The 21914-nt window shown below is 34.8% G+C and overlaps 2 protein-coding genes across 3 annotated transcripts in view; both read right to left on the minus strand.

The window, feature by feature from the left end:
* ptpn4a (protein tyrosine phosphatase non-receptor type 4a) overlaps positions 1-13678 on the minus strand; it is an 89336-nt gene extending 75658 nt beyond the window's left edge. The window contains exon 1 of the mRNA XM_087266145.1: positions 13309-13678. The gene's annotated coding sequence lies outside the window, so the exon portion shown is untranslated. The remainder of the gene's footprint in view (positions 1-13308) is intronic.
* A 4440-nt stretch (positions 13679-18118) lies between these two features.
* The window catches only part of tmem177 (transmembrane protein 177), a 5254-nt gene continuing 1458 nt past the window's right edge, over positions 18119-21914 (minus strand). The window contains exons 1-2 of one of the 2 annotated variants that reach the window (XM_087266604.1): positions 20570-21914; positions 18119-20477 (exon numbers count right to left, since the gene is read on the minus strand). The exon at positions 20570-21914 is cut by the window's right edge and continues 629 nt beyond it. In XM_087266604.1, coding sequence (XP_087122730.1) covers positions 19204-20136 — 933 coding nt within the window. In that variant the 5' untranslated portion in view covers positions 20137-20477; positions 20570-21914 and the 3' untranslated portion in view covers positions 18119-19203. The remainder of the gene's footprint in view (positions 20478-20569) is intronic. The other variant, NM_199594.1, reaches the window with a different exon arrangement.

Consider the following 21914-nt stretch of genomic DNA (forward strand, 5'->3'; position numbering starts at 1 on the left):
GCAGATGAGAGCGATCATGACACGTCACGTGGTGAATAATGATCCACCAGCTGAGATCAATCGAGTACGCGCTTCATGGAGAAGGCGCCCGAATCTCCATGCGTTGAATTCACTGCGTGTTCAGCGCAAATGTCCGCTAAAAGTCAAATCTAATACTGTACATATCATCGCCAAAGGAGCTCGCCTTTACTAAGTTTACACTGAAACTGCGTCTCATAACAAACAGTGGTATTCCGCCGGTGGTCATCGCAAGAATCTTGCGCTGCCTGCTCATAAATTGGGTCAGCTGACTCGCCAGCTTTTCCACTAACACAGGAAAATGAAGATCATCTCAGACTGAACATTTAAATTGACACAAACTGAAACCAAATCTTTTAAAGAGTGATAGAAGTGAGACTTTACTTTCTTTCTTTTGTCTATTCTTTTTTGAGGTGTATATTATTTTTATTTTTTATTTATTTACTGATGACTGCTTTGGAGCTTTCATTATTGAATTGAATGATTTAATATAATCTTTTGTTTGTTTTGTAGCAGAAATATTATTTATTAAATTGACATGCATATAAAAACAGCAGCACAAAATCAATATTTCTTACTGCAATGCTTCATTTTTGTTTGATGCAAACTATACAATTATTTTTCATAAAGTAACAGACTTTTTATAGCAGATAACCTACATTCATGCACATTCAAGGCAGTATCATAATGAGAAATGTAATTCATTTTTACTATTATTGTCATTTTCATCATCATTAATATTCTATAATTATTAGACAATCATTTTGGAATTATTGCACACAAATATCAATGTCTTCACAGAATTAGTTAGATAGTTGTTTCTGGTTTTTGTCAGTCCTATTGATGTTGTTTTAAAATACAATAAATCCCTTAAAAAGCAATTTGCAGCGGTGCTCAATCATTTTTGGTGGTTGCTCCTAAATTTTTTCTGGTGCACCTAAATTTATTTTGGTGCTCCTAAATATTTGAAGTTGGGAGCACCGGTGCTACTAAGTAAAAAAGTTAATTTCGAGCCCTGAATAGCTTAAAATGTTATTTATAGCAACAACAACAACAACAACAACAACAAAAACAACAACAACAACAACGATTTATGAAAAATTCAACTATCATGGTCAAGGCTCGAAATTGCAACAATTTTGGTTGATATGCTAGGTCTGTCACAATATCGACTTATTGAGTAATACTTGACGATGATCTTTTGGTGCTGTAATATATATTTACAAATTCACAATAGTAAGGCCATTTTACAGGACATTTACCTCACCACTGTCAAAGTTTATAATTGGACATTTACCTAATAGTATAATACCTAATAGACATTTAATAGTATATATATTAGGACATTAACCTTTTTAACATCTGAATACCCAAAAGAATGATGGCTATTTGCTTTATTATGCTGTTATATAATCGTTATATAATCAGTGGCAAAAATTATCTAAAAATTACAATAATAATTGTTTGTCGTAACAATTTCTGTGACAATATATCACACAACAAAAATTCCTTATGATAGGCCTAGCATATGAACCCAAAATTATTTATCTATGTGACACCAAAATATATTTGGGAGCATTTGTGCACGTGTATGTTGTCATGTGACCACTTTTCATTGCAAAAATGTTCACCGCATACGCATATTTAGGAGACATTCACGCAGAATGCACCTAAAAATGCTAAATACAGCACTCAGAAATAGTTTAAAACAGTTGACATGTCAACTTGCTGCAGTAAACAAAGCCTGCAATGCTTGCCCCGCCTTCAAGCTCTACTGATTAGCCCACTGCTCTTGAACTGGGTTAATATCAGCTGTTAATCACTCAGTCAATGCCTTTTTTTAGATGACAGGAAGCTACAGCCGCGAAAATGTAATGGTCTGGATACAAGAGAATGAAAATGACACTGACAGACTTTGTTTTAGAAACCACCTAAAGTTATGGTACATCTGATCAGTGATCATGTGGTGAATATTAATCTACCATGTACAATTTGAAGAGTTGATAAAAGACTTCCAGTGGGTTAAAGTCTGCTATGAAAATGACTAAAGCCATTCACTGTAAAGTCTAAGAGATGGAGTTTGCAGGCAGGGGTGCCAATGGGGGTGGGGGAGTTAAGACAATTCTAAAGGCCCATGCATTTGGGGGCCCATGACTGCAAACATGTGTAAATGCAGAGTAAATGTTAATTTGTGGGTGAACTATCCTATCTTAATAAAATGAATATCAGGTTTTCACACCTAAATTATTATTATTATTTTATTTGAACCATTGATTCATTTTCTCATCAACACGCACAATGCATTTATTTTCAAACATCAATGTGCATGATATATAATATAGTCTTTGTTTTGTAAGTGGTCTGCAAATATTCAAAGATCAAAATCGACAATAAATGGAGTTATTGTCTCTTCTAAGAACTGAGTCTGCAGAATGGCCTGCATGCATTACAGAAGACATGAGGACTCGGTTTAAACTGATACAGCAAAACCAAATGCACCATTACCGTTTATATTACAGTGTCTATTTCTGGGGAAGTCTTCAAAACTGAATTTTAGATATGCTAATCCTCTTTGTAAGCTTTTCATTTCTGTATATAACAGGAAACATCAACTGTTTTACCTCTTTAGGTGGATGTAAAGCTATAGGAGACCTCCAAAACAAAAATTAAAAACATGTGAAATAGCTGAACAGGAATTTTAAAAGTATAACTGTTAGTTACACCTTTTATTTAGTTTTTAGTATTTATATAAAATACAAAATGAAACATTAACCATATAAACAAAATATTACAAAAATAACCACCGCTTAAATTAATTGTTTAATGGTTCATGGTTTAATGTCAAAATTTCCATCTCCGTTTGTGTAGCAGCAACCAGGTACTTGTCAACTAATGTTCATCCAAGCAAGACTCTCATTCAGAACAGAATCTAATCTGATAATGTGGCCAAGCATGAAGCGTCTGTCCAGTGGGATTCAAGGTCAAGTATTTAATCTTTTTTTTATTTTCCAGTTTAACATGCAGAGACATTTATAAGTAAAGCCATTAGAGGACTCATTTCCTCACCAAAGGATAAACACTGTGGACTAAGTTTGTTTGAGTATCCCAATGCAGCAACATTGGAAAAAATATAAGAACCATCAAAAGATACACAGAACTGCAGAGCTGCTCCCTTAAAATTTACAAAGAGGCTTCCTAAGTAGTAAAGCTGCAAGAAATAAACTAGTTCAGTGGGTAAGTAAAAGCAGTTCTACTAAGCAACATGTGACAGCATCATTACATTGCCATGAGACTCCTCTGAATTCAGCAATTTTAACAACCGAGTTCATTAACTGCAAGTAGTGATCCCCTCCCCATCAAAAAAGAGAAATGTAATCACTCGAGTTCATAGACCTGTAATTAAAATTAGTTTCCACTCGTTCCAGATTTGTAAAACACCACATAAAACATACTATATGAAAAGGGGCCAATAAACAAATACTTAAAGAGTTGGTTAAAACCAAAATGCGAATCCTCATGTCATTCCAGACCCATATAATGTTTGTAGATCATTGGAACAGAAATTAAATTATTTTTAAATCAAATATACAGGAGGTCTGCCTTTCAGTTGAAAGACTTTTGCTAAAACTCTGATGCTTTGAAATGTTTATTAAAAGATTAAAAATACATCCACTTTGTAAGATTAATGCGACTGAACCAAAAAGGTTCACAAATATTTATGCACACACAGCATGCTGTCTTCCACGATAAACAGAGCAAAAATGTCTTTAGGTCAGAATGGAATGACATCAAGGTGAGTAAAAGATGACAGATTTTCTTTTAAAATTTTGGGATAAACTGACACTTAAAGTAACTTTAACATCTAATGTCTGGGGTTGAAACTTTCTGATGTACTTTACAATCAGTCTCCACCACAAAGGTCATAGTGAACTGAACTGCCATTTAACACTGAATTGATTAAATAATGCAGTTGAAACAGGGATGAAAGTAAATAATTGCACTGCAGATCAATTTAAGTCATGCATGTTCCTAAATTCTCTGCTTGAACTTCAAAGCTCTTCAGTAAAGGGCTACATGACTCCTAAAAAAAAAGGTATGGTAGGTAAAATTTGACACTGCGATATTTTCTTTTTCTTGATATATATTGTGAGTGACATGAATAAAACTTCACTAGATAGCTTGAATTGCATAATTTGGAAATAAATCATTTATTTCGATTCATTGGGGTGATTTTGTAAGGGTGTGAATCATGTATTAAAACTGCAAGCTAAAATAACTGCAATAGAGCAAAAAAAGCTTAATTAACAGTGCCTTATGGTTTGTTTTCTGTAGAGTACAACAGTATTGTACATACATGAAAAAATGAATATAATGTAAAATAACACTATAGTCTTCATTATATTAATTCAGTAAAATTATGCTTTAAACTCTCTTGAAATGCCTTTAAACACATGTAAACTATAAAGTTTCATTCCTATGGTCATACATTGCAATGACCAAACAAATCTCATGTAGTCCCAACTGTTGTGCTGATCAAATATATTCCCAACCCAATATCTGCATATCCTGCGATGTGACCATTGCAGACATTATGACATTGATGCTGAAATGATATATTGTGGTGAAGGACTCAAAACTAAGATGAGGCTAATAGTGTTCCTGAATGTGAAATGCTCAACAATACTGGAGATCTAGTTTAGTTGTTACAGGAGTATTCCTTTAGGGTTAGGGCTAAAATCTGGAGGACCGTGGACCATTAGGAGTAGGGGGTTTGGGCACCTCCCTGTGTTATTAGTGTAGTGTAGTGTAGTGTAGTGTAGTATAGTGTAGTATAGTATAATAAAGTATAATGTAGTATTAGTATTAGTATAGAAAAATAATAATCAATAGCAACAAAATCCCCATTTGGAAATTAGAACATAAGCACAATTTATTGCAACCTCATTAAAGAAGTTACAACAACTCACAATGCAATAAAACACCAAAATATAAGTGAACAGCAACACCCTGGCAACCACCTAGCAATGGGTTTCTTCAAATTTAAAAGAATAAAGCAGAAAAGGCTAAATATATGCATCCTGTATGCTGGAATTTTCCCAAACAACTCTTCCCCTTTCTGTCGAAACACAAGAACTTTGCTCATGAATACTTAAAACATCTCATTGTCTCTTTGAGATGTCATGAGCTGTACATTAAAAATGAAGGGGAAAAAAAAGGACGTCTATTTTTGTCTGAGGGAGTTTAGATGCAGACAGGAAGAGGAGCCAATAAAACGTAGAGGGAATCTCCAGTTTTAACAGACAGAGACATTATAATCTAGGCATATGACGGTAACTGTTTTCAAGGTATACGATGGTTTGAAAAAGTCAAGGTTTTAAAACAGTCTACATTTTCTTCTATACTGTTCCTATGGTATATCTTAGATTTTTTATTTACATTTGTTACATTTGTTTTAAGTTTTTTAGGACAATAGTATCTTCAGCAAAAAAAAGATCTCCAAAGATGCCAGACACCAGAATTATTTAATTTGAATTATTTAGCCTGACATATTTACTGTTACAAAGCATTTTAAATATTTCTCAAAATTAAGTATATTGTGTTCGAAGGGAGGAATTTTTTTTTGTTTGTTTTTTATCTAGACATTTAAAAAGAACATATTTTAGAGCAGTAATCCCAATACCGTGAAACTGTAATATTGTCATCCATGGTTATCATGCCTAAAGAATCTTACACCAGCCCGTGCCTATTCTAATCACACTAATAATAATTATATTCAATTCAATTCATATTTATTTCTATAGAGCTTTTTACAATGCAGATTGTGTCAAAGCAGATTAACAGATGAAGGTCTAGTAAATTGAAACTGCTTCAGTTCAGTTCAGTTGAGAGTAATGCAAGTATTATATATCATTGCTGAAAGCCTGAACACTGAAGAACAACTCCACTGATATGCAAGATATGTATTGCATATATTTCAAAATCACACCAATATTAATTATGTATTAATAATCTTTTATAATATTTTAAATCCTTTAAAGCAGGAGTGGACAAATTGTTTTTGTATGAAGGGTCAAAATACAAATATCATCAAGAGCTGTGGGCCGAAGATAAATATACAGTGTTTCCTCTAGGATTTTTTCCAGCTGTGGCGGCAGGTCTTTTACACAAATCTACTAACTACCTATGGTGTTATTTCAGTGACAAATGGAGAAATGTGGTGAGCGCAGTATTACAAGTCAGGATCACATTAATGTAACATTAATACAAGCATGCCAATCTCTGCTTGCGTGCCTATTTCCTCTGCTCGTGCACAAAACTTCTTGCATGACCTCAAGTGCAGATCTTCTTGTGCGCTCTCAAATAAACACTGCTGAAGTGCGATTTAGTGCATTTATGTGGTGAATAATACGTCTCCAACATTTATTAGATTTGCTAGGAATATTTCTGAATGTCTCCATTAGCCCTACAGAGCAGCATTAATTCATCCTGAAGTAAAGTGAAACGGCAATAAACTCCAGCAAGATAACGGTAAAGTTTTTGTATGCAGAATCACAGACCTTTATCTATAAATAATGTATAATTATGGAAACTGTGTTCATCTTAACTGAAAGCTATGTTGTGTTTGCTGGCCTCACGCATCGCTCACATGTCAGTAAGTCAGTCAGTCTGTCAGCACATCACCTTAAAGTGTTAAACAAATAGCGCACAGCCCTACAACGGTAACAGAAAAGTTTGCGCTGTTATAATTCACTTACCATTTAATGCGTTTTGGTGCGATTATAACCCGCTATTAAAAACAACAACGACAACAACAACGAATTAATGAATGTTTTGAATTAATAAGAAGCGGTAATGTAGCCGTGGCGGGATGAATTTTGATGTGGTGCCCCGCCATGGAAGAATAAATGTAGCGGAAACCATGATATACCAAACTATTTTACATTAAAGTTGCCATAACTTCCTAATTTATTTCATAATATTTAAAAATAAACAGAAAACATTACTTTAAATCATACTAACTAATGCAGTATAACTTTTTAAATGATAACTTTTTGCAATGAAAACATAAACAATCACATTTTTTAAAACAGTAAAGTTCAATGCAGAAAACACTTGTCAAGCAGAATCTGCCTTTGCTATGATTCCCTCACCAAAATCTCTGCACTGTCCTCCATCCATCAGGTGACAGTATGTACATTTTAAACTAAATTACAGCATTTCAATTAAAACATTTAATATTAGTTCGATTAATTGGGGTGAATCGAACTAATAAAAGATTACATTAAATGTAAATTAACAATCTCTAAACCATCCCCAATCAATCTCCCCCTCTTCTCAGGAGGGATGGCGGGCTAAATCAAAGGATACAATGGGCAAACTTTGGCCCGCGGGTCCTGGTTTGAGCATCTTATCTTTGAAGTCTAGTTCAAGTTGATGGTTCGTTGCAAATCTACATTATAGTTTCACAGGTTTCACACCGTTTTCAAAATCCATTTAAAAAATAATAGGCATATTTAATGGCAAAGCGGAATCATCAAACAGCCATCACTTTAGTCTTTAGTGTCATAAGGTTCTTCAGAAATCATTTTAATATGCGGATCGGATCCTAAGGAAATGTGTCATTGGTTTGTCATTTGTCTTGTTAGTCATTTTTATTAAAGCTGGGAATTTCTGGGTCTTTCAGGATTCTTTGATGAATAAAAAGTTCAATAGAAAAATATTTATTTGAAACCATTTTTTGTAACCTTTAGTTCCTTCATTGTAACTTAAAACGGCAGATACATCTGTGTGAAAAAATAAATAATTAGAAAATATAATACTTAAAAAAAAATGAACTTACCCAGGGAGTGTTAGTGGTGTCAAACTAAGATTTTATTTCCGTTCCACTGACCAGTGATGTAAATCTTCAAGTAAAAAGGAAGTTGGTGATAGCTTATCCCTTTAATTTCCCAGTACTTGCCACAAAAATGTGACACTCTCATTTCCTGCTGAGCGCGTGTTTGGTGTCAACAGAAGGAAGCGCCGCTGAGCTTTATAATTAACAAAACCTATGATGTGGTCATGGATTTACAAGAATAAGTTATTTTGTGAGGAAAAGTGGAAATTACTGAATGAATCCTCCCTCGTGAATGCAACACGTCTGCTAATAATACGACAGACGGAAGCCTCCACGCAGCTGTGATTTGCTTCTGTCAGTTCTGCTAGAACGCATGTGATGTGTGACTGCGGATCCGTTTCGCAGTGCCACATGAACAGTCACCGCAACAGTGCTGACAAAACACTCTCTATTCGTGATAGCGAGGCCAGCCATCCATCCATCTCCCACAATCTCAGACAGGAAGTTTTTATTGGAAAGAACAAGCAGAGAAAACCTGTCAAAACGAGCTTGTAGTTCTGCAGGCTTGTTTCTTTATGACTCAGATCTGAGATATATTTGACCTGGCAGCAGAAGGTGCAGTGGCCTGATGAACTGATGACCAATTCCTGACTGCCTGGTTTAAGCTGATGGGTGTTTCTGTGTTGAACAACAAAAGCTGTTTAGTCACAGCTTCAGTCACTTTGACCCTTGGTCCATTCAAAGCTCTCAATAATCTCACCTTAAGATTTGTACTAAGTAACTATACCAACCCAGATAATCATTTGCACAAGGTGATTATTAGCTAAATCGGAAACAACACTGATTCAAATATATCAAGAGAGTAGAATGAAAGAAAAAAAAAAAAGACTTCTGAGCACTTCCTTGCAAATGGTTGTTTTTAGAAACTAAGGGAAGTAATGAAGGTAGTAATTGTAAATTGTTAAAATAAGCTAGTTAATTGTTTCATTTGAATTATTTCACCTGACATGCTAACTGTAAAGAATTTTGGAAATAGTTTTTTTACCCCATTTAAAAAGAACATATTTTAGAGCAGTTATCATAATACTGTAAACCGTGATATTTTTATCCAAGGTTAGCATACCGTTAGCATTAGAATCTTATACCGGCCCATGCCTAGATATCAAAACCATAATGAAGCGAAAATGTTAAATAAAATAAAAAATCCATCATTTTTGTTCTATAGAGAGACCACTCTTATCCTTTCGATTAGCATTGGTTTTTTTGGGGTAGTGCAGTTTAATTCACATAATTTCTACAAAGCATGCTGTATACCATAAACTCGCATACATTTTTGGTCACATCTATTAATGTGTACCAAATGTGTATTTTCCACAATAAAACTATAAAAAAGGTGTTTACAGGTTGATATTTTTCTGATCCCACAACTCTGTGGTTAGTTGTTTTGGAAAATATAAAGAGATCAGTTTCTACCATTTTGAGGGAAGTAAACAAAAACAATGGTCCCAATGTACTTCCTGTTTTACATTTTTAATTTCTACACCTTCCAGAAAGAGTCCAGAAAGAGCCACATTTTGATAAATATCGTTATGATAGCAGTTTTACATCAAGTTATGACCGAATTGCCTCTTGTTACAGTTATGAAATAGTTTGAAAACAAGCAGGAAATGTTTATGGGCTAATGACATGACCACATTGAAATGGTCTATATAATGTGAACATACTTTCTCTGTGAGTTTATGTTTTAATCTTTTACACCAAATAAATGTCCCATCCATAACAAGGGATATCAAAATATCAAATTCATGTTTCCGCATAAATGCATTTTAATAATTTCATTGATGAGATGTATATTAGTTAAAATTAGTTTGCTTTTCTGTGTGTGTGGCTTGCTGTAAGTGTTTTAAATAATAAATGGGAATCCAATTTTGGCTTTTTTGTCACTGGTAAAAAATAAAAGCAATATAATATTATTCTGAGCAATGAATCTAGTCATTGCTGCATTCTAACTGTGGTTTTTTCATGGCAGCTTTACTAAATCTTCCTTCTGATGTCACTTTTCATACAGTATTGTCAAATATTGCATTATAATGGGTGTAATAAAATATTGTTCAAAATGCAAACACTAACACACTCAATTGTTGAAAAGTTACTATTTTTGTTTATTCATCAAATTTCTCAAACCTATAAAATGCCCATCTAGTTTTTCTTCAGTGCAGCTTGTATATAGAAACTTCTAAACAGAAGTCAACTGTTATCAATGAGTGTAAGAGATTTAAGGTCAATTCAAAAGAAATGGTTCTTTGTTAAACACTTAAGATTGAAATTTTTTTTTTTTTTACAATACCAATTACACAAACACACAGAGGAAACTCTCAGGTGGAAGTCAGTGAAGAATAATACAACAGGAAATCTACTTAAAACAAAATAATAGCTCAGTCTGAGGGAGTACATGGTGCCATGAAACATCTCCATAATGAGGTGCTTAACTTGGCCATGGGTTGTAGTCAGGAGGTCAGAAATTGCACCGCAATGTGCTCAGTCAGGCAATGTGGTGTGCCATACTGAGATGGGCAGGTGCTGCCAGTTCCAACTGTCTGAACACCTGCCTCCTGTTACCCCCTCTTCAAAGCCCCCCAATTCAGCTCAGCGTGGCCTTGGCTCAGGTGTACAGAAACGCCTGCCAGGGCCCCTCGCTGCAGCCCTCGCAGCCCTAACAGCTGACAGGCTGAAATCAACTCAACCTGCAGAAAACCCAATCAGCAGGACACGACTGCAAACTCAGATCTCAGAAAAATAGAATCACTATAAAGGGAAAGTTGACCCAAAAATGAAAATTTTGTAATTAAACCCTCACCCTGATGTCGTTAAAATCCCATAAGACTTTTGTTCATCTTTGCAACTTAAATGAATATATTTTAGATTAAATCTGAGAGTTCTCTAACCCCGATAGACAGCAATGCTTCCGAACAGGAACCAAAAACATTGTCAAAAGTTTCCATGTGAATTGAGTGGTTCAATATTAGTATGATTCATGATTACAGTAAAATCACCTGAAGTCATACTGGATGTTTTGAAAATGTTTTTGGTTCCTTTTCTTGACTTTAAACATTTTGGGACTTTTTTGTCTATACAGAGGATGAAAGAGCTCTCGGATTTCTAAAATTTATCTTAATTTGTGTTTTAAAACTGAAACAAATGTTATTAAATGTGGTCATTTATTCATTTTTTTTTCTTTGCATATGGCATCAGCAAAATTTTCTATCTAAGTAGAAATAATGCATTAAATTGAAATGATGTAATTAAATTGACTTTAAAATCCCAATAACACTGAAGACTGGAAGAGGGCTGCATGATATTGAAAAAATCTTGCATTACAATTTTTTTACTGCGATTTATATTGCGATATGAATACAATTTCAACAAATGATTTTGGAAGGTCATTCATTTAGATTGATCGGGATGATTTTGTAGGGGGGTGAATCATGTATAAGTCTATATATTATTATATATAAATTGGTATATTTATATTATTTATTACATACATATAATAAACAAACTACAGTCATAAATAAACACATAGAAGCAAAGATGAAGTGACAATGTGTGGTTTTCTGGGGAGTCTAACAGTATTCAGGTAAATTAATTGAATGATTAAATGTAAAATACCAAGTATTAGCTCTTCATCATTTAAATAAACCAATAAAAATAAGCTTTATTACTTATAAAACATAAAATTGTTTGTGCCTGAATGCTTTAAAATGCTCACACAATTACAGGAATCAATAAAAATGCATACAAATGACAAACTTTCAATATAATATGGTTCAAATCAAAAGTTTGATCCCCCCGTAATTTGCACCCTGTCTGTAAGTTAGATTTATTGTAAAATCTCTCATATACACTCCTCATGATCGTTTTTCATATCACTGAGGACACTCCAAAGACTTCCAATAGTTTTATTTCCAGTTAATTATATAGCTTACAGACACTAAATCTAGCCTAGCCCTAAAAATAACCATCACAAAAATACTAAGAGTATTTCTGCACTCTCGGGAGGACTTGTCTCCAGTCAATTTTCATGATATTTTATTTGGGCATGAGACGTTAACTGTTTTTTAAGGTACTGCCGTTTGTAAAGGTCAAGGTTTTAAAACCGCCAACATTTTCTGCCACCGTTCCTAATCACCTTTTTCTTTTGCGTACAAGTGGGCGCAGCCATTTGAATCTTTTTGGCATGAGATATCTGGTCTCATTCACTTCCGTTAATTTTTAGATGTTAAAAACAGCTCGCTGCGCTGCTTGATGTTGCAAACTGATATTTTCTTGTTATATTATTCTGCTTTGTCTGTGTATAGTCATGCAAACACTTGTTTGTAGAGCAAGTAGTTTGCTGTTTCCTGCCCTTTATTATTCCCAGTTATTTCTGAATCAGAAGCTCTAAAACAATAGCAAAAAAACAAGCGCACTTCCGCATTGAAGAATAAGGTCAATAGTACATGTAAGTTTTTTTTATTTATTTACATTTTTAAGGTTTTAGGACAACAGTATATCCAGCAGAAAATATATCCAATGATGGTGTTTTAAATTTTAAAGAAATCTGTGTTTTTGAAAACAATGCAGACAGCAGAAGTCAATGATTCATTTGAATTATTTAGCCTGACATGTTTACTGCTCCAAAATATTATAAATGTTTCTCAAAATAAAATATATTGTGTTTAAAGGGAGGAAGGGGGGGGTCACCTAAACATTTCAAACGAACATATTTTAGAGCAGTAACGTTAATCTCAATACCGTGAAACCCTGATATTTAGATCCAAGGTATTTATATACATGCCTAATTTCATTACAATTGATTTGGCCCTCACAAGCACAACTATCAACACACACACACACCCATCGCCTGCATGAAGAATTCTGAACAACTGGTTTTCACCTGCTCATGACGTTGCAATGATAGTCACATGTGACAACGTGATCAACCCTGTCAAAAACCGATGACATCACAGACATGTACACCATCAACGCAAATACAGTAACGTTACCTCTGTTTGACCACAAAACACGTCGTTGACTTCCAAACCACTAAATGTGTCCACCAGAGATCGACTTCAGAGTTTGCATCTTAACGGAAGACAGTCATCTCGAAATGAAAAGCGACCGCGTTTATCGCTCTTCAAAGCACTGTTGTGTTGGCTAAACCCACCACAAGCGTCAACAAAACACTTACTGTAATGTTTGAAGCTACAGAAAAAGCAGTTTCAACACAATCTTCAAGTATTAGATAAAAAAAGAAAGAAAAGCGAAGGTATGACTCTCCATGAAGTGATTCTTTTCCTGACTAAATTATTACTTGAAATGTGCGTTTAAGTAGATAAACACAGGAGAGGAGACAACATTTTGATAGTTACAGTAATTCCAAAGCCTCAGCAAAGTGGCATGTCCTTTCTTACCGTCATAAACAGCTCCAGGGGTGTCCAGTTTTCTCAGTGAATGTTATTTGTAAAGAAAGCCGAGGCAGAGGAGCGGAGAGCCGCTCAGAGCAGCAGCAGAAGCCTCATACTGACCCGCTCCAGCCCAACACACACTCACTCACTCACTCACTCACTCAACTCCACGGGCCTCCGCGTCCAATAATCCACATAAACTCGATCCCGGACAGACACACAGCGACGACACACTACAATCCGGTCAGCGGGCCACTATGGCGGCAGAAGGGATCTTGCGGGAGAATAAAAAAACGCATTTCCCTCTCCGGAGGTCGACTCATCTGATCGGTGACTTTTTTCAGCTGTGTCTCCGTTCGCGATGCAGTTACATTGTAGCCGGAGAAGCAGCAGCAGCAGTGCTGAGTGTTACATTGTAATATGGCGCGACGTCTCTCCATAGCACCACCAGCGGTCGGGGGTGGACTTACAAGCTGGACACGGGGCATTTACGTTGAAAGATCACATTGGAGGATAATCCTGGTGCGAGTGACCCCAATCCATTTTTTAAATGCATGTATGTAGTCAGGCTGCGAATTATACATTGACGATCGGGGGTTAAATACTTTGGTGATGTTTGTGCAATATGCTTCAGTGAACCAAATGTAAATGTTTAATTCAATTACATCTGATTATTTATGAATCATTCTTGTTGTTAAGATTTTAGTGTTTTGAGTGGTTCTCAATGATATTTGTGATATTAAACAAACGGTGACAGGTTTGCATTCTTGCACCAGTCAATGGATGATCATGACAGACTGCACTTAATGATTATTTTATCCCCATGCGAGCAAGTGTATAATAAAATACAAAATATGGTTCTAGTTTTACCATACTTAGGCTACACGTGGATAAAAAAACACCTATTTAGCAAAAAAGTGTTTTGTAAAAACTGTCTGAGCTGCAGATTTGCCAGTGTCAAACAACTGAATAAAGATTTCTGCCACCAGCATGCATCCACAATGGAATGAACCATTTTAGGGGTGTGATAAAATGGCTAAATTAATAAAATACTATATTATATATATATTATAGGCTATGTATATAAGTAATCTATTATTTAATTATTGATAATATTTAGTTTTTTTAGTCATGTTTTGTTTCTCAAAACAATTAGTACAAACTGCAAAACCTAGTTGATAAACTGCAAAAGCGTGTTACTTGCTCAAAATAGATAGCTCATTCCTCAAACGCAAGTATTCATGTCAATGAAAGTGTCAGTGTCATCAAGATAAAAAGTCCTGACACCATTGTTTATGAACAAGATGGCTTTGTCATCCTTTCATTATGACTCTGTTCAATTTTTTCAATGCAAACAGTCAGATTTTGGTGACACGTCCTGAAAATGCTCAAGACAGCATTATATAGTATATACAGCCATTTGAAAACTACAGTAAAGTTACACATTACTGCATTTACTGAGGTATTTAAGTACAAGACACTGAATATGTATGTTTCACATTTTTACTGCTAATGTTCTTTGCAATTCTAATTTATTCACAGCATTGTGCAAAATAATAAATACACCCTTATTTACAACAAACATAAACTTCCTTTGTGTAAAGCTGTGCACAACTGTAAACAATATTGCAGTACATATCGGAACTGAACCTACAACATACACAGGTCTGTAAATCATTCATCAAATTGTTCAATTTAGAAGACATTTTCAGGAAAAAAATATTAAAGATTTTGTAGAAAATTAGCTTGACAGATTTGGAAAACTATTCAACATTTTTGTATGTAATGACTCAAGTGATGAAATGAGGACTGTTAATTTTATATGGAATGACTATTCAGCATTCACAAGTTTAGTTAATTTTGAAAAACTGACATAAGCAAATGATGATATTACGAAACAGCAGCGAGTTGTATGAAAGCCATTGATGTATGTCCAAAAGCATTTTCAATTTGTTGGAAGGAATGAGAAACTGCTACTATGATTTGCACAAATGACTAATTGTTTTGAAAAATGCATTAACTGTTGTGCAAATGTAAACAGTGTTGTGAGAAATGCACCAAAGCCACAGAGAAAAACTGTAAGATATAGATTAGAGCAAGCTAATGCTTAACTATTTAAAGGGTATACATTTTGTTTTGATGTCCTTCAGGGAGAAAGACCCCCTGTAATTCGCACCCTGTGTAGTCTGTTGTAAAGACCTTGCTTTGAAAAAATGCACACATTTATCCTTTGAAAATATGTGTTTAAAACTTAGTTGAACAAAAGAATTTTTTAAGTTGCATTAATGTACGTTTCTACTTATCATGGCACAGTATTTTTTTTTTTTTTTACATTTATTTACAACAAAATCACAATTTTTTCAGGCACATTTTTATTATCCAGTTTAATCAAATTTGTATTTGTTGCAATTTTTACTTGTTAGATAATACATCGAAATTATTTTGAGTAATTTATTTATTTAAATCTAATTTAATCATATTTATGTAATATAGTATCCTCATTATAATAATTACAATGTTTAAATGCATTTTTATGCATTATTTATTTTGGAGTGTGTGTTTATTTATCTCAACAAAATGTGCACTGTTGAGTCTGAATCATAGTTGTTCAGGAGTCATTTAGAGTAAGACATTTAGTAAGACATTTAGAGTCCCTTTTTAAAGAGTTTAATCATAGAGTGAAAATGTATTTTTTGCATGTATTCTTAATGCATGTGATTGAGTATTTCATAGGAAATGTAAGTGATTTGATCACACAAAAATATGTTTGGAGGTGTAACAAAGATTAATTGCATTTAATTATTTATATGATTAATGGGGAAAAAAACATAGAATTTTTGTCTTGTTTGCAGTACAAATATGAACACTTTAAAGTGAAAATAAGACTATGTTACCCACTCCATTGGTAAATAATTTAGCTTGTTTTAATTTCTGTCTTAATTTTGACTTATTTCTTATAAAGAAGAAAAAAAAACACAATTTTTTTATTTCTAATAATTTTTTAGATTTTTGTACTTGAAGTGAGACAAAGAAAGGCATTTTTTACATTGTGATTATTGAATTTCTGTAGCTGAATACTGTTAGAGTTAAATAGTTAATTAATATAGACAACAGTGACATCGTGTGGCCAAACAATGTTCATATTTCTTGAATGGATTTACATTCATAAACATTTGTCTATCTCAGGGGTGTCCAAACTCGGTTCTGGAGGGCCGGTGTCCTGCAGATTTTAGCTCCAACTTGCCTCAACAAAACACCTGCAAGGATGTTTCTAGAAAGTCTAGCAAGAGGTTAATTAGCTAGCCCAGGTGTGTAATTGAGGTTGGAACTAAACTTTGCAGGACGCCCTCCAGGACCGTGTTTGGACACCCCAGGTCTACTTCATTAGTTAGTTATTTTTACTACGCTACAATTTTCGATTGATGTACAGTTATGTTTAACCCAGACAGTTTTAAAAGTAACAATAAAACTGGTTGATTGTATCCGCTTACACACAAACTATGCATATAGTTATACCCTACGCAGGCAATATGTGGATAAAAACACCTATTTTACAAGAAAATGTTTTACTGTCTGTCAGAGCTGTAGATTTGCCATTTTTCAGATAAAAATGCTCATTTTAGAAGAACATTTCAGACGGCATTTAGAGTTTTGTGCATCTAAACTCTTCAAATATTCTCGAGATAAAATCTTTAATCTGGAGGGAAAAGCTTACAGTAAAACAGCGTTCAGAGAACCATGAGAGGACTACCATACGCAAAAAAGTAAAACCTACTATTAATGTCATTATAAAATGAGTGATGATGCACTATGTGAAGCCTGGGAAAAGTCCACACCCAAAGTGTGCTTCAGCAAGATTGCCTCTCAAACATCTTTCTGGCATCCATCCTTTGGCTCGCACTGAGACTTTTTGTGGTTACGTAGGTGTTTCATCAGAAAGCGTCACGTAGTAAAATGCGACCACGATATTGTCGTTTTACTACGTTCCAGGACCTTAGATGTGAAACACAGACAAAATAAATGCATTTTAATTATACTAATGAGGCGACGCGGTGGTGCAGTAGGTAGTGCTGTTGCCTCACAGCAAGAAGGTCGCTGGTTCGAGCCTCTGGGTCAGTTTCACAGTGATGGGTTACAGCTGGAAGAGGATCCGCTGCGTAAAACATATGCTGGATAAGTTGGCAGTTCATTTCACTGTGGCAACCCCAGATTAATAAAGGGACTAATAAATGAATATACTACATGATGACATAAAACGAAAATGTCCTATGTAAACCTCTCACATAACTTTGCTGGACAATTTAACTCTACGGAGTCCCCAAATTTTTATTGTAACTTTGATCAATCTTTTAAAATGTAATCGAACTGAATTAAAACACGTTTGACAACATATTTAGCTAAAAAAAAAAGATAAATTGTAAGTCATTTGCAATGATGCTCTATAGTTTCAGCATGTAGCTGACGTTTTTTTTCTGTGTTAAAGTGCTAAACAGCTCATGAAGTGATGTATAGTAGTTTGTGAGATAGTTTAGCAACCGAAACGGCACCATTATTATTAGTGCTAGATTTAAATCTTTAAAGATTAATCGCATTCAAAATAAAAGTTTGTTTAGACAATATTTATGCGTGCACATTGTATTTTTATTATATATTTAAATACACGCTTATTTTAAAGTATATTTTATTTACATTTAGATACAAATATGTATATGTATATAATGTAAATAAAATATATTTATTTGAAACATTTTAAATATCTATACACAAAAGTTTTGCATAGTTGTTTTTGTTACTTATATATAATACACACAAATCATATGTGAAAATAAACTTTTATTTTTGAAGTGATTGAGCTTTGCCAAGCACTAATTATTATTATCAATATTATTTTATTAGCAGTATGAACTTACTGACCATGTTAAATAAACGTTGGGTTTACAGGCTATGTCAGATTAATATACTCTTAGTCTCAGAATAAATAAAATATTAGCAAGAAAATTCTTTGCTAATGTAGACTAGAATAGGGCTGCACGATATTTGAAAAATATAACATTTCGATATTTTGTATTTCTGCAATATACATTGTGATGTGAATACAGCTTTTTTAGGAAAGAATTCTTATTTTTAGAGTGACTTTAGAGTGATTTTGTAGTGGACTAAATCTCAAATAATATATAACAAATACCTTACAAGCATAAAGACAATATAGTAAAGATAAACGAGAATTTAAAATTTTTAGAGAGTCAGAATGCTAACAGTATTCGGGTTCAGATATTGAATAATAAACACTACATAGTATTTATTGTATATAATGTAATCTATATTAAAGTTACAAACATTATCATTTCTGCGGGCCGGATGTTTTATACTGAAATATTGAAATGTCCATAAAGTCACAAGCCTTAAAGAGATAGTTCACCCAAAAATGAAAATTTACTGACTATATACTCACCCTTTACTTTTTTCAAACATTTATGAGTTGAAAATAGCGTCTCTTTGTGTTCAACATAGAAAAGATACTCATAAACGTAGGAAACAAGTGAAGGGTGAAATAAAAATAGTGATAATGTTTAATTTTTGGGTCAACAATCTCTTTAAAACGCAAGCAGCTGATAAACTTTTTCTTCATTATAACTAAACTCTGCACTGATTGTAATCAACTCTAGTCACAACTTAACATTGCATATTCTGCAATGTGACTATTGTGGATGCACACATTGCGATGTCGATGCTAAAACAATATATTGTACAGCCCTAGACTAGACCATCTTAGAAATAGGTTCTTAGCTGTTTATTCATAAGCATGAGAACAATGGAATCCAGTGGTGTGTATTGTATTACTATTTCAAAAACACTGTGCATACAGTATCATGAATTTGGATTTGAATACATTTAAGTGGTTCATACATTCTCATTTTTCAGTAGATTTAAAATCCTGTCTCGTCTAGATGTGTAAGTAGCATGTCTGAGTTGCAGCAGGTGTGCAGGAAACAGGTTTCCGCTGGGGGCGTACATCTCTTCCCCTTTCTGGCCCATCAGAGAGCGCAGCGTCTTGTTCCGCGTCAAGATCTTCTCATAAAACTCTAAACCACCCTTTGCGTAATCCCTAGACAGACCCGCAGCCCGACGATCTGAGCGGTAGTCCAACCACTGGCTCACAGAATCAGCAGCTAGAACATACGTCATGACTCCTAAACCCAGAGAAAGCAGATTAACAACACCTCTGAAGATTATGGAGCCGGCCTGGAACCTGAAGATCTGTTTGAGGGCCACGCTATAGACACAAGCCCCAGCCAAACATACCGGAGCCACTGCAGCGTGCAAGATGGGTCCTCCAGACCCCAGTCGGGCCACTTCTCTGGCAATGGCAAACTTTTGTGCTTCCAGAGAGAACACCAGTGAGTTTTTGAGAGCTACACCAGAGTCGCTGTCCCACTCCAGCTCTTTGCCATTAATGAGAATTGTACGGTTAGTGATGCCTTCTAGGTCAGCGGTGCTGCTGTTGAAGTTTGCTGGGATACCGATTTGTGCTCCAGAGGGAAGCCATGGGACACCTGCTCCCACCGGATGAAAGCCAAAAGCCGCAAACGCGCTGAAGTTTCCAGAGGTGCTGATTGAAGAATCTTTTAGCACCTCCTGAAAGATGTTCTGGAGCTTCTCAGACAGGCTTGCGGGTTCTCCTTTGTGCCAGGCCTGGTACACTTTTTTGTACGTGTGATCTGGGAAAATGTGATAGAAGATGTTAGCCGAGAAGACGCCTCCACAGCCGATGAGGAGCAGCGGTGTCCGATACTTCTGAATGAATACAGAGATCTTCAGAAAGCGCGAAGACATCTTTGCTCTCACTGTTGAGGAAAACCTTCAGAAGAAAGAAGAAATTATTTATCATGAATGTGTTTCAATACACTAGTTTAGTTCAATCCATAACACTGATCTCATGATACCTTTAAACCAGGAGTGCCCAAACTCTCTTACTAAGAACCAAAAACCAAACTTGACTAAGACTAGTGGGCTGAAGGTAAATATAGTTGTCATGGGTAATTTACTAATTTATTTAATGATATTAAAAAAAGACTAGAAAACACTGCTTTTAATGACAAATACAGTATTTTTTTTTACATTTTATAATGAACTTATTACAGTAAGAACAACATCTAATTTATAACAGAGTTACACTAGTTTTTGCCTTGATTTGCTTGCTGATGTCCTCTTCATAGTATCACTCTATCATTTGAGTAACATGTTTTAAAAAGTCTGATTCATTTACAACATTTAATTGAAACAATTAATTTCAGTTTGCTTTTTTGTAGCTTTAAAACAAACAGTAATTCTACAAAACAAACAAACAAGTTTACGTCAAATTAGAAATGATGATCTCTGTGTTATGGTCATTAACCCCATCCCTCTCCATCACTCTTCTCTCAGATGGGATGGTGGGCCAAATCAAAGGTTAAAATGGGCCAACTTTGGCCTGCAGGCCCTACTTTGGGCATCTCTAATTTAAATAATGTCCAAATAGGGTTTTAAAATCTTACTTTTATTAAAAAAAAATCAATAATTTGTACTACAGAGCATTGTACATAAAATGTATATTTATATACAGCTATTCACTCATTCATTTTCCTTCAGCTTAGTCCCTTTATTCATCAGGGGTCGCCAAAGCGGAATGAACCACCAGCACAGTGGATGCCCCTCCAGCTGCATCCTGGTACTGGGAAACATCCATACACGCTACAGCCAATTAAGTTTATTCAATTCACCTATAGTGCATGTCTTTGGACTGTGGGGAAAACCAGAGAATTCGGAGGAAACTCAGGCGAACACGGGGAGAACACGCAAACTCCACACAGGACTCGTACCAGCTGCCATCTTGCTGTGAGATGACAGATCTAACCACTAAGCCACCGCGTCGCCGTTATATACAGCTATGGAAAATATTACCGAGACTATTTGAAATTCTTAGTCTCCCTGGATGTACTGGGCTTTGAGGTTAAATAAAATAATAGTTAACAGATTTTTATAGATATTAACCTTTCTTCGAAAGTTCAAAAAAAAAATATATATGAAAATGGGTAGCACGATCACCTCACAGCAAGGTCACTGGTTCGAGCCTTGGCTGGTTCAGTTGGCATTTCTATGTGGAGTTTGCATGTTCTCCCAGTGTTCATGTGGGTTTCCTCCGGGTGCTCTGGTTTCCCCCACAAGTCCAAAGACAAGCGCTATAAAGTTGAATTGAATAAGCTAAATTAGCCGTAGTGTATTTGTGTGAAAGAGTGTGTATGGGTGTTTCCCATTGTTTAGTTGCGGCTGGAAGGGCATTCGCATAGTAAAACATATGCTGGATGAGTTGGCGGTTCATTCCGCTTTGGAGACCCCTGATTAATAAAGGCATTAAGCTAAAAAGAAAATTAATGAATGAATTTAAAAAAAAATTAAAAAAATGAGATTAAGTCAGGTTAACAAATTAACGCTGGATTTAGGGTTTGGACATACATGATGCATTTCAGCTTAATAATCAATAATCAGTGTAATCAATAAGCCCTTTTATGTAAATATAAATTTTTAAAAACTGCAGTTTTTGTAAATGTACTAGCTTGCATAAAAATATTTTG

The sequence above is a fragment of the Danio rerio genome, chromosome 9, assembly GCF_052040795.2.
Source record: "Danio rerio strain M-AB ecotype USA chromosome 9, GRCz13ab, whole genome shotgun sequence".
Taxonomy (NCBI): Eukaryota; Metazoa; Chordata; class Actinopteri; order Cypriniformes; family Danionidae; genus Danio; species Danio rerio.